Raw genomic sequence first — 12,166 nt, forward strand, 5'->3', positions numbered from 1 at the left:
GCATGATTACAATGGTTGCGAACCCCTGTCCAAGTGCTACGAGGCGGCTTATATAGAGTGCCCTGCCGCTTTGTCTAGCTACGTTGCAGTGGGGCTTTATGATTTGAGTTTATTATAGGCGTTACTACTGGTAAGTGTAAGGCCCAAGATGTCTGTCTTGTGACCCTATCCGTAATAGGTGGCATACACCGGCCAATCTAAATTGTACATCTATATCTGAACACGTTCCCCAAAAATTATCTGAATAAAATATGTGAACTCCAAGTTCGAACTCCATTTCTCCTTTCTAAAGAAAAACATTTACGCAATTTGTTAAAAAAAGGCAACCCAGTGAGCGATCATATGCTATAGAACCTTCTTTTCTACGGGATACAGTAACTAGTAACCTAATCTCAAAAAAAGTAACCAGTAAACTGCCAAGTGTGAAAGTTGTACCAAGATTAGAATCTAGCTAGATAGAAGACAAGAGCACAAAGATGCTCGAACCAAACTGATCAGGCTAAGCATCTTGGTTCCAGTCACATCACGGGGCGATGGAGGTCATGGTCATGGCTTACCCCGTCAAAGGGAATCCTGCAATTATATAAGTCATGGCTTACCAGTCAAAGGGGTCACTCAGGGAATTCGTGGACGGTGATCGTTTGCTCCAGTTTTCCAGTCAAATTTGAACCACTCACTCTGCCGTCCGTCCCCATATAACGTTCGTGCTTTATACCACTGTATTCTCTCATACGTGTAGCCTATGTCCCCGCTTGCTGTCGACTACAATCTTTCAAATCTTCTGCTCCTATGGCTCCGAGCTGCTGGTTCTTCTGGGCGTTGTGGCTACCACTGATGCTCCCCGTCGCTACGGCTGAGGAACAAGTGCAAGCCTGCTCGGCCAAGAAGTGCGGCAACACCACCATCTCCGACCCATTCTGGCTCACGGATATGGAGATGGGAAGATCATGTGGTTCCCCAGACTTCGAGGTCGATTGCTACAACGGAAGTTCTCCCGTTCTACTGAGTCCTATACGCCTCAGCGCCAGGTTTGACATCATCAATATTTCTTACGAGGAGCGCAGCTTGCGCGTGGCTGATAGAGGCAAGCTGAACTTGCTGCAAGCCTCTAACAGCTGCCAAGTACCGATCTGGAACACCTCCGTCAAAGTAGATCTCCCGTTCAGGATCTCCCCCGTCAACCTGAACCTCATGCTGTACAACTGCACGGAGGCGACGGCGGCCGCGGCACTTCGTCGGGGCACCGAGCTGGTGCGGACGAGGATGAGGTGCGTGAATGAAACCAGGGTGTTCGTCCGCGCGGCGGGGCGCTACGATGGGACTAGCGGCTACGGCGGGTACGCTGTGCAAGGCTGCATCGCCGCTGCTGTGCCGGTCCTTGGGCGTGGCTCGTCGTCGGGCGAGGCGAACGCGAGCGACTATGAGCAGCTCATAAACGATGGCTTCCTCATGACATGGGATCCACCCCCGACACGTAAATTCACCAGTCAAATCCTGTCCTTAATCCACTTCCTGGCTAGCTATCTGACCAAGCTATCAATAATGGCACTCACTTATTGAGGATAAACGTTAGCCACAGCCGGGCCAGCCAGCGCGGCACCTCCACCTTCCTGTTCGGCCAGGACGTAGTGCGCCCACTTGACTATAACCTGTGTTAGAATAAATCTGAGGCATAGCATCGATCATCTGAGGACTAAGCAATCACACGAGCACGATACCGAGATTTGTTAACGAGGTTCACCAATATGGCTACATCCTCGGGGCCTGACTATGGGCGCTCCTCCCCATGACACCGCTACAATACCACACCCGATCGCCCTGGACACCGGCACAAGCCGCCGGCTTCCCCTGCGTTCCTATGCTATTATGTTTGCATAGGTTACATCGTATGTCTACCCTCGCTATATAAAAGAGGCCTAGGTTACAAGTGTCCTATTAGGACACGACTCCATATCCTATCTAAACACAATACAAGTCAGAGTCCAACTGTAACCTACCTTGTACACTATATTCGACACAACTCTAACAAACTCCACCTTGCTGAATATTCTCCACCACCTTGAGTTCATCAATGCATCAAACTTCCATGTACATTGGACTTCAGCTTATCCCATAAGCACCGCTGCTACTCCAAAGACTCCATATGACTCCACCTGCAACTTGTAGTCCCTTCTTTTCTTGACCATAGTCAACATTCGAGCAAAATTAAGTTCCTTGTTACTCTAGTTTGTGCTCCAACTTTCAGAGTATCCATCCACGACATCACACACTGATCACTGACTTGCGTGAAAGTGATAAACTCACATATTGAGTGTCACACATAAGAGTTACCTGAACTCAACATCACCGCTTTTTTCTTAACCGTCTGTCTGAAACTTGAAAGAATTTTACCATTGCTTGTAGTCATCCCGAGTCAAAATTCGCAGTTTTCTCACCACATGTATGACCACCAGAGCCCTGACCCGTCTCCATGTCCCGTGCATACCGCACGCCTCGCCGCTATTACCGCGTCGAGCCTCCGCTGTCCCGGTCGAGTCTCAAGGGTCGCGAACCCACACCACTCAACCCCCACTGCAGAGTACCACCGATCATCACCGACCGATGACGAGTTTCACGCTTCCATCAGACCACTGGGCTCCAGTCCGTACTACGCACTACTAGGGAAAACCTTATACACAGAATCTTACCAGTAGCGTGTGTTAAAATGAGGCGCTACTACTACTTAGCAGTAGCGTTTTGCCACGAAGGGCGCTACTGCTATCCACTTAGCAGTAGCGCGGCAAGAATAAAATGTGCTACTACTAAGTTTGAACTTGGCCACAGGACGGGCCCAGCATAGCAGTAGCGGGTTTGCGAGCAGCGCGCTACTGCTACGTATTTTAGCAGCAGCGCGTTTTTGAATCCAGCGCTACTGCTAAAGCTATTTTGACCTAACCCCCCCCCCCCCCCCCCCCCCCCGCGCGCGCGGGCTTCCCCTCTGCTTCCTCCCCCAATTCCCCACTCTCTCTCCCCCTCGTCGCCTCCGCCGGAGCCCCTGCCCTCGCCCTCGCCGGAGCCCCTGCCGTCGCTCTGCGCCGGAGTCTGCCCTCGACGTCGTGGCGCGCCTGTGCCTCCTTCTCCTCGACCTCGACCTTGCCGGAGCCCCTGCCCTCGCTCTCCGCCGCCGTCTCCCTCGACCCGCCTCGCCGCCGTCTCCCTCGACCCGCCTCGCCGCCGTCTTCCCCGACCCCGCCTCGCCGCGCCTAGGTGCCGCCATCTCCCCTGACCCCGTTTGTTTTTCACTGTAGTTTTTTACTATTGTATAATGTAGTTTTTTTACTGTATTTAGTAAGTGTTTAAAATAATTAGTAAGTAAATTAATAAACTAGTTGAACTAGTTTAGTTTTAGTAAGAACTAGTTGAATTAATACAACTAATGTATTTTTAGTAAGAAAATTAATATAACTAGTTGAACAAGTTTATTTTTAGAAAGAACTAGTTTATTTCTATTTATAGTAAGTTTATATTTAGTAAGAACTAGTTGAATTAATAGAACTAGTTGAACATGTCACATTTGTTGTTCTTTTTTTAGTCTAAGCAATTATTCGTTGTCACATTTGCCGGTCATGTTCAGGTTACACCTCCGAGTGGCCTATGTTTTGCCGGAGTGTTGTTTAATTTCCGTTCCGGCAAATTTCAGGCGCTCGATATGTCCTGTTTTAGCAAAGGTCATGCCGGAATTTTCGGTGAATTTTGGCATGACTTGTGCTAGAATATGCAAGAAATATCGAGTGGCCCAAATTGGGAAGCACTTTGCAAGATGTATGGTTTTTATGAGGGTATGCTTGTCACCATGGATCTTGGTGATCCTGACATCGAGCAAGAAAATATGGACATTTGGGTCCTTGTTGATACGCTTCCAATTCTATATGTGAGTTTCTCAAACATAGTTATTAGCTAATTTATATTGTATATTTTAAAATAGTTGACATCTTATTTCCATTGACAGCTTACTTTGATTCTTCAAAGAGTGTGCGGAAGATGGTAGACAAAACCCACTACACCGAAGGCTCCGAATTAACTTATCAGGAGAAAAGTCATCTGGTCGCATTTTGTACTTGTCTTGAGAATTACAATATCTATTATCGAACTCCTCCAAATTATGGTGAATACGTGCTACTAGTGCACGTGTTGAACCACTATAACTTCCGTGGAGATACCCTGGTAAGATTTTTTACTATTACGACATTCGTGCATTTTTTGCATACTTCTAAAACTAGTACATCATTGCTAACTACAAAGTTATTACTATGTTTTTTAACAGAAAATTCCGATGGATTGTATGCCTCATTTGATATATCACAATGGTCGCCTTGAAGTTCTGAACATACAGCCAGGTCATCCTACGGATCTCACCTGTGCATATCGGATTTCTAAAACCGGTGAACACATGCTAATCAAAGAATGGAAAAAATGTTTGGACATTCGTAAGGAGGTTCTTGGAAGCAAGATTAAGCAAAAGGCAAGAATTGGAGACATGATGATCTCCATTCTCCATAATGGAGAGTCAGGGGCTATCTTGTTTTTTACTATTTTACCTTAAAGAATATAGTAGGTCATAAGAGAATGTAGTAGATCCTATGAGGTACAATATGTTTATTATGTGGTACAATGTGTTAGAGTTGATGATGAGGAGTAGTTGTGATTATGACTAGTGACCAACTTGCTATGTGATGTCTACTTGATGAAAACGATGATCATGACGAGGTGTTATATGACAATGATATATTATGATGATAAATTGTTAACGATATGATGATGATGATATTTATTACATCATTGGGTGAAAGAACAGCGGATTAGTTTCAAGTGGATGTCCATCCACTTTGAAACTAGTCCACGGTTCTTTCACCCTGTGACGTAATAACTCATTATGATGTAAAAACAATCTCTAAATTGCTGTTGTATGAAAACTTGTATAAAGGTGTATGAATACAACATGAAATAAGAAATACGGAAGAATAGTAGTAGCGCGGGCAGGGAGAAGCGCTACTGGTACCAGTAGCGCTGTTGGGAGAAAGCGCTACTACTATGTCCATATAGCTGTAGTGTGGGTTAAACCACGCTACTGCCAAATTTTAGCTGTAGCGCCTTACTAGTAACGCACACGCCCGCGCTATTGATAGGCCCAAAACACGCGCTGCTGCTAGCCTTTTCTCTAGTAGTGACATGTCACTCGCTTTTTCCCCGCCTGCTGAATAGGCTTCGACTCCGCGACTTATGCCGTAGCCCCTCAATTCAGCTCCACCTTCAACATGACTCCATGGTAGATGATCAGTCCACCCTCACGCCTCGTCAACTTCAAACTCCGTGTGTACACTACATTGAATCAACCCCATGCCATAGTCTTGTCGAAGCCACACAAGCCCTCGGAGCCTACGCCACGTGTTTCCACGCCCCAGAAGTCGGTCACCATCAGCATCACGCTCCTACGTCGTCGTCGTCGATCCCACCACCGTCTTCTGTACCAACCGACATGCGTCGATCCCGTCAGACTATCCAGTCCGACCCAACCGAACTCGTTCGACTCTACGACACGCTCGAGGCTCCAAAATCGTCTTCCATGAATTTTCATCCATCACATGATAATTCCATCTCAGCTGACATGACTTCCCGCAACGCCTTCAAGCATCCCTGTTGTGCTAACAAATGTTTCACCATTGTCTGCCATAACTCAAGGTTTTCAGTCCCGTCGAACTTCTCCACCTCAAACCTAGCACCCGATGGCGCCACAGTTCTTTGTACGGCTGACCCAGCGAAAAATTATCCGAGCTTTCCTCACGTGATGCCCAAGTACCCAAAAAAACCTGACATGGTACACCCTCGTGCACTAATGGCAAATTCCAACCAAAGAACGAAAAATCTTCTGAACTTCACGTGAAGCAGCTACTGGCTCAATTCCCGATGCTAGCAATTGTCTTCTCTGCCAAAACCTCCTGCTAATTCCGATGGATGCGTCCCTCACGTATCAATGGATTTTTTCTACCGCTGAATCGATATGCCTCTATCTCTTTCCATATTGTTGGAGACTCGGTCCTTTTGGTCCAAAACAAATCCCGTACGATGCCTTTGTACACGATCCTGCGGCCTCCAGCGCTAGTGTATGCACCTTGAAAACAAACGCACGAGGCCTGCCACCTGCCAGCCCACCGATGGGAAACACACGTGCAATTAGCAACACATCCAAAGAAAATAACTTCCGGGTAGCCTCTGTGGTTCATCAAGCATGTGCCTCACATCTTCCAATGTCATTGCCTTCCATGTTGTTATCCATGCCACGTAAATACCATCACCATGTGCAGACTATTTTTTTTTTGTCCAAACAAATCTCACAAACTAGCGTTATACCGCAACGCTCAACACAAAAAACCCACAAGCACCGTAACCATGACGTCTCCAACTCTATGGGCCTCGTAGCCTTGTCCGCGACCGTCCTGTGGCACGCACGGTCTGCTAGGCCTTGCTGTGCTTTAGGGCACCAACGCGCGCCTCTACTCCGAATCGATCTATCGGATCGATTGATCGATCAAACGCCGCCACTGCCTATTGACGCACACGCCGCCGCCCGCCTCGCGAGCGCTACTGCCTCTGGGTCACCCGCTGCCGATTCGCTGATTTTGCTGCACGCCCGATTCGCTAGGGCACCATGTGCCGCCGTTTGTCAAACGCATCTTGTCGAGAGCCGCTCTTTTCGATCGCTGCCGCTCCGTGATCCCCTGTAAAGATTACAACCGCCGACACGTCTGCTGCAGATCGCTCCCGGCAAACTCCAACGACGGTATCTTCCACCTCCACTAGATCAACACCACGGCCTCAAATCGAACCTTACTCTGATACCACTTGTTAGAATAAATCCAAGACATAGAGTCGATCATCCGAGGACCAAGCAATCACACGAGCACGACACCGAGATTTGTTAACGAGGTTCATCAATATGGCTACATCCCCGGGGCCTGACTATGGGCGCTCCTCCCCATGACACCGCTACAATACCGCACCCAGTCGCCCTGGACACCGGCACAAGCCGCCGGCTTCCCCTGCGTTCCTGTGCTATTATGTTGGCATAGGTTACATCGTGTGTCTACCCTCGCTATATAAGAGAGGCCTAGGATATAAGTGTCCTATTAGGACACGACTCCATATCCTATGTAAACACAATACAACTCAGAGTCCAACTATAACTTATCTTATACACTATATTCGACACAACTCTAACAACCTGGCTAGTATATGCTTGTTTTACCTAGATTTTCTCGGATCCATTGCATCTATCTTTGGTTCGTTGGTGTCATGCAATTGGCCTTGCGCTGGTATAGTGCCATCCTTTCCATCTTCCGTAGGTCCCGTATGCATTAGGCTTATTTGTTATCTCCTTATATGGGGCTCATGTTTCAGCGCGCGGCTTTTTTTATTTTGAAAAGGAGGATGTACCCCGGCCTCTATATCTAAACGATGCATCCAGTCATTTTATTAATTATTCACAAAGACATTACAAAGTAATATCAGTATGCCTGAAGCAACCTACCTGACAACATTTGTTGCTACTTCTATCCCCTTAACGAAGGGGTGCCGAATGTCCGAATCTAATACCAAACAGACATCACATTAAAGCCTAACATTTAAAGCCGGATGCCCCAGCCTAGTCATATACCGGGACTGGGTCAAACACCGGTCCGGCGCACTCACAGCGGGCACCACATGCGCACCCTGCAAGGCTCGACACTACCGTCTTCCATCGATCCATCTTCAGAACAGAAACTGACGCATCGACCGTGTCAGGCCTTTCTGCCATCGACACCACCACGACGCCAGACAGCGTCGTCCTCCTCCGCTAGTCCATCCCCGCACATCGGACGCCGAATCAGCACTGCGCCACGCCGTTGAGATCCGTCGTCATCAATGTGTAGGATGAAACACCGCTCCACCAAAGATGCGGTCCACCAGTCCCTCGAGCCCATAGACACCTCCAAGAACGACACCCCAAGGGGGGAAAGACACAAGAGCGCCGTCGTCTTCCGATCTACTATCTAGGGTTTCCCCCAAGGTAGCAGATAGTGGCCTAGAACTTCTCCAAGACGATGTCTCCAAAAAGGGAACGACATCGAAGAGCGCAGCCATCGACGGCCTTGGCATCTAGCCGAGAACAGGTTTTCACCCAGATCTATTCGAAAAACTTCATCCAGCTTTTTGTGCACACCTCGTAGTAGCCATGACTGACGGTCCGGTAAACGTGTACCGTCTTGGCTTCCAAGGCAGAGTACTCCCGCCTCTGTTATTGCTGCTAGTTTCTGAGCTGGGTGGCAATGCCTATCTCTTTCTATCCAGTTTGGACTCGACAACTGAATGTTAACTTTTGACTGTTACTTAAATGTGACGAGTGGTTTTCAATAAGAAAAACTCTGGCTAGCTTTTTACCTGTTCGATCTTTGCAGTATCCGTGTGTCCACCCATGTAATTAACCTGATACATAGCAGATGTTTCATCGCTTTCAGTTCAGAGCCCGGGTGCTTTGTGCTCTTCTCTCTAAACAAAGAGTTCTGTGCCAGAAACTAGTACTATCTGCATTCTATAATTGTTTAATCTGGATTTTCTCCGGTTCAATGCATATATCTTTGGTTCGATGGTGCCATGCAATTGGCCTTGCGCTGGTTAGTGCAATATATATATATATATATATATATATATATATATATATATATATATATATATATATATATATATATATATATCCTTAACATCTTCCCGTAGGTCCCTATAAGAGCAACTCTAGCATATCCCGTAAACCAGGCCATCCGGCAAAATAACCGTCGGTTTACGGTACGGAGGCCATTTTGCCGGCCCGAATAGATAGCGTAAATTCGACTGTCCCGGAAATTTCCTTTAGGGATCCTGGATACGCCAGCCCATTTCCTTCATATCTACGGGATTCCCCTTGTTTTTCCCGGATCCCCTTTCCCTTGGCGCAAACCAACTTCCGGATGCTTCACTTGCCGCCTTCCGCACTGCTGCCGCCTCCAATCCCACCTCCTGCCTCGCCTTCCGGCCTCGTGACGCTGGGATTCGACTAGATGGAGTACACGCCGCTGCCGGGTGCCCCATATCATGCGGCACCACCACCACCAATGCCGCCGGGTGCCCCATATCATGTGTCACGACCACCGCCAATGCCGCCGCTCCATCTGCCCCCACCTCCCACGATTGATCATGCCGACGTCGCCCCGATTCCTACCTCCGCCATCATGAAGAAGCGGTAGGGGAACCACCTCGTCCAAGGGGGCGCAGCCGGTGTGCCACCACCCTCTTTCGGCCCTGCTCTGGTTCCTCCCGTCAAAGCCACGGGCGGGAGGAAGAAGACAGCCTCCACCGGCCTAGCCAGTGCGCGGGCGAAGGCCCCGTGGAAGAAGGAGATCGCGACAAGAGGCCGGGCTCCTCCTCTGCATCCGGATGGCCACGGCCTCCACATTCACGGTGACTCTGCCAGTCACGCCTACAGCGTATTAGATTAAACGACCGGGAGGTATAAATTTCTTTCTTTGCTTGGTTTGCTCCGGTGATCTTTGCGTTGACTGTTCGGAACACTTGTTTGAGCTTTGCCCGTTAAATTTTGTAGCCAAAGTGTGTTGTCCACATATACCGAGATGTTGGCCGAGAGCGAGGTGGATTTGAGTCCCCTCCCTTGGCGATTTTGATGCGACTCACATTGATGTCGAGGCGGAGGTGGATCAAGAGAATGATGCTGATGATGACTTGCAAGTGGTCGACAAGGCCGACTATGATGCTAGGGTGGGGAGGGCATGGATGGATAGATAAGAAAATTTTGGGAATTGAAAAGTATGGAGATCATGTGCCGGAGGAATATGAACCTTCAAAATCTTATGGCCGGTGGTGGTGTCTGGTTTGGAGGGGGTTTTGCTTTCGGCAATGTTGGTGGTGGTGGCTTCGGCATGGGTAGTGGTGTTGGGTTTGGAGATGGTGGAGGGGGTGGAGGGTTCGACAATGGTGGCTGTGTTTGTTTTGGAGGTGGTGGAGGGGTGGAAGGTTCGGCAATGGTGGCAGTGTTTGGTTTGGAGGTGATGGAGGGGGTGGAGGGTTCGGCACTGGGGTTGTTGATTCCATGGCCGGTGGTGTTGGGTTTGGAGGTGGTGGAGGGGTTGGCGCTTTAGCAATAATGGTGGAGGTGTGTTTGGAGGTGGTAGCTTCGGCAATAATGGTGGAGGTGGTGTTGGTTTCGGTTGTTGGAAAATATAGTAGAAAACAAAAAAATCAGCACCTACGGTCACCAAGATCAATATGAGGATGCATAATGGGTTGGGATCACGACCGTTACCGTCATCGAGTTGCAACGCAAGAAGAACGTGGTAATGTAGATCGTACTTGGAGTCCCTCCAACCATCGACGAATGGTCCCGGGAACCGCCCACCAGCATTCCCTCGAACTGAAGACCAAAAGCACAACCTCTCTACTTAGTTGCAAGCGTGCAGTCTTCACGACCTGGGAGCACTTCGCCGTCCAGGGCTAATCATCGTCGGAGAATTAGAGGTAGGAGATTAGAACCATATGGGGCTTCCAATTATGAGGACAAGAGGATTAGCTTAGCTCTAATTAGTCAACTAGGACCAACTAGAACTAGAACTAGAAATAAAGGAGGCTCCAAAACTTGTGTGTCTCAAAGGACAAAATCCGCTAGTATATATATAGGTTTGAGGGGAGAGGAGGGGCTGTCCCCAAGGGGGAAGGAGTGAATCCTCCCCCTAGTCCAATTCGGCCTCCTTCCTCCTTCACTCGGGCCTTTGTGGCGCAAGTTGCCTTCCACTTCTTGGTCTTTTTAAACCCGTTGATATTTAAATTAAATATAAAATGTTCTAAATACTTTTATAACATTTTATAGTTTTTAACATCTCCAGAACCATTTTCCAACTATATATAATTTATCGGTAATACCCGGTATTACCCGACACTCTCCAAAACCCTTCTGGTGACCTCAAAACGCTTTCGAATCCTCTCGGAACTATTCCGAATATTCGTGAAATAATTCCACAAATATATTCTCATGACTCCCGTCCTACAACACTCAGTAGATCGTGATTGACTTAAGCTTGTGACCCCGTAGGTTCGCTAACTCATAGACATGAACGAAACCATTCGTTCAATGACCAACAGCAGGTCGTGGACGTCCATATCGATCCTTATAAGCATGAATGATATTCGAGTGAATGTTTGGTTATCATATGTTGTCCTATTTTCTTCGCGATATTTCACAAAAGCTAATCCCTTCCTTCCTAGGGTTATTTCTCAGGATTTGTTTTTTGAGAACATCACAGAGGGTTTGATGTCTTTTAATAGTTTTGAACATTTCTGTCTCAAGCAAATTCTTCAACCTGACATTCTTATTCACAATATTTGTGGTTTCTTTGGGTGAGGGGTTAGTAACCACAGTAGCATTTGAAGAACTTGAGATAGCAATTTCACAAGCATTTGGTGATTCAATTGCACAACTAGCGTTTCACGCAGAAGCATCACGCACTTCTTTTCAATTGACCTGGCGAGCCTGCTGCCGTCAGCACATTATTCAGCGCGCATCGAAGTCAGTCTTCCGGATCAGTGTATCTTGGGCAATATCCAATGGTGGTAATTTAGTGAGGACGCTTGACGTTTAATCTTCACGCCATGCCCGTCTACCCCCGCTTCTCTCATCCACGACCCACCGACACGGTGATCTCGCGCTTACTGCAGCTCTTGGCTTCCGTCCTTCGCTTGCCTCTGGTGGCTGGCACGCAAGATTTGGGTAACTGCTTGCCCAAGACTTGCGGCGAGGCTGCTGCGGTCGGCACATTATTCAGCGCGTCTCGGAGTCAGTCTTCGGGGTCAATGTATGAAAGGCCAATTGCCAATGGGAGTAATTTAATGAGGACGCTTGACGTTTGACAAAGTCGTCACCAAAAGTGCTGACCATGTTTCCAATCTGACAGTGGAGTTTGAAAAAAGAATGCAAGAAAATTGTGCTACATGCGGGGCTCGCGGCAGAACCAGTTGCTGTGACTGGCATCTTTTTAGGACTGGCCAGTCGTATAATCTTCACGCCAAGCCCGCCTACCCCCGCTTCTCTCATCCACGATCCACTGATATC

The 12,166-nt window shown here is 48.1% G+C and overlaps 1 protein-coding gene across 1 annotated transcript; it reads left to right on the plus strand.

The window, feature by feature from the left end:
• The first annotated feature begins 775 nt into the window (after positions 1 to 775).
• LOC120975283 (uncharacterized) lies at positions 776 to 1,676 on the plus strand. Its single transcript, XM_040401914.3, has one exon. The coding sequence runs from the start codon at positions 790 to 792 to the stop codon at positions 1,558 to 1,560; it is 771 nt and encodes a 256-aa protein (XP_040257848.1). The 5' UTR covers positions 776 to 789; the 3' UTR covers positions 1,561 to 1,676.
• Positions 1,677 to 12,166: the final 10,490 nt, after the last annotated feature.

This window comes from Aegilops tauschii, chromosome 3 (assembly GCF_002575655.3).
Source record: "Aegilops tauschii subsp. strangulata cultivar AL8/78 chromosome 3, Aet v6.0, whole genome shotgun sequence".
NCBI lineage: Eukaryota > Viridiplantae > Streptophyta > Magnoliopsida > Poales > Poaceae > Aegilops > Aegilops tauschii.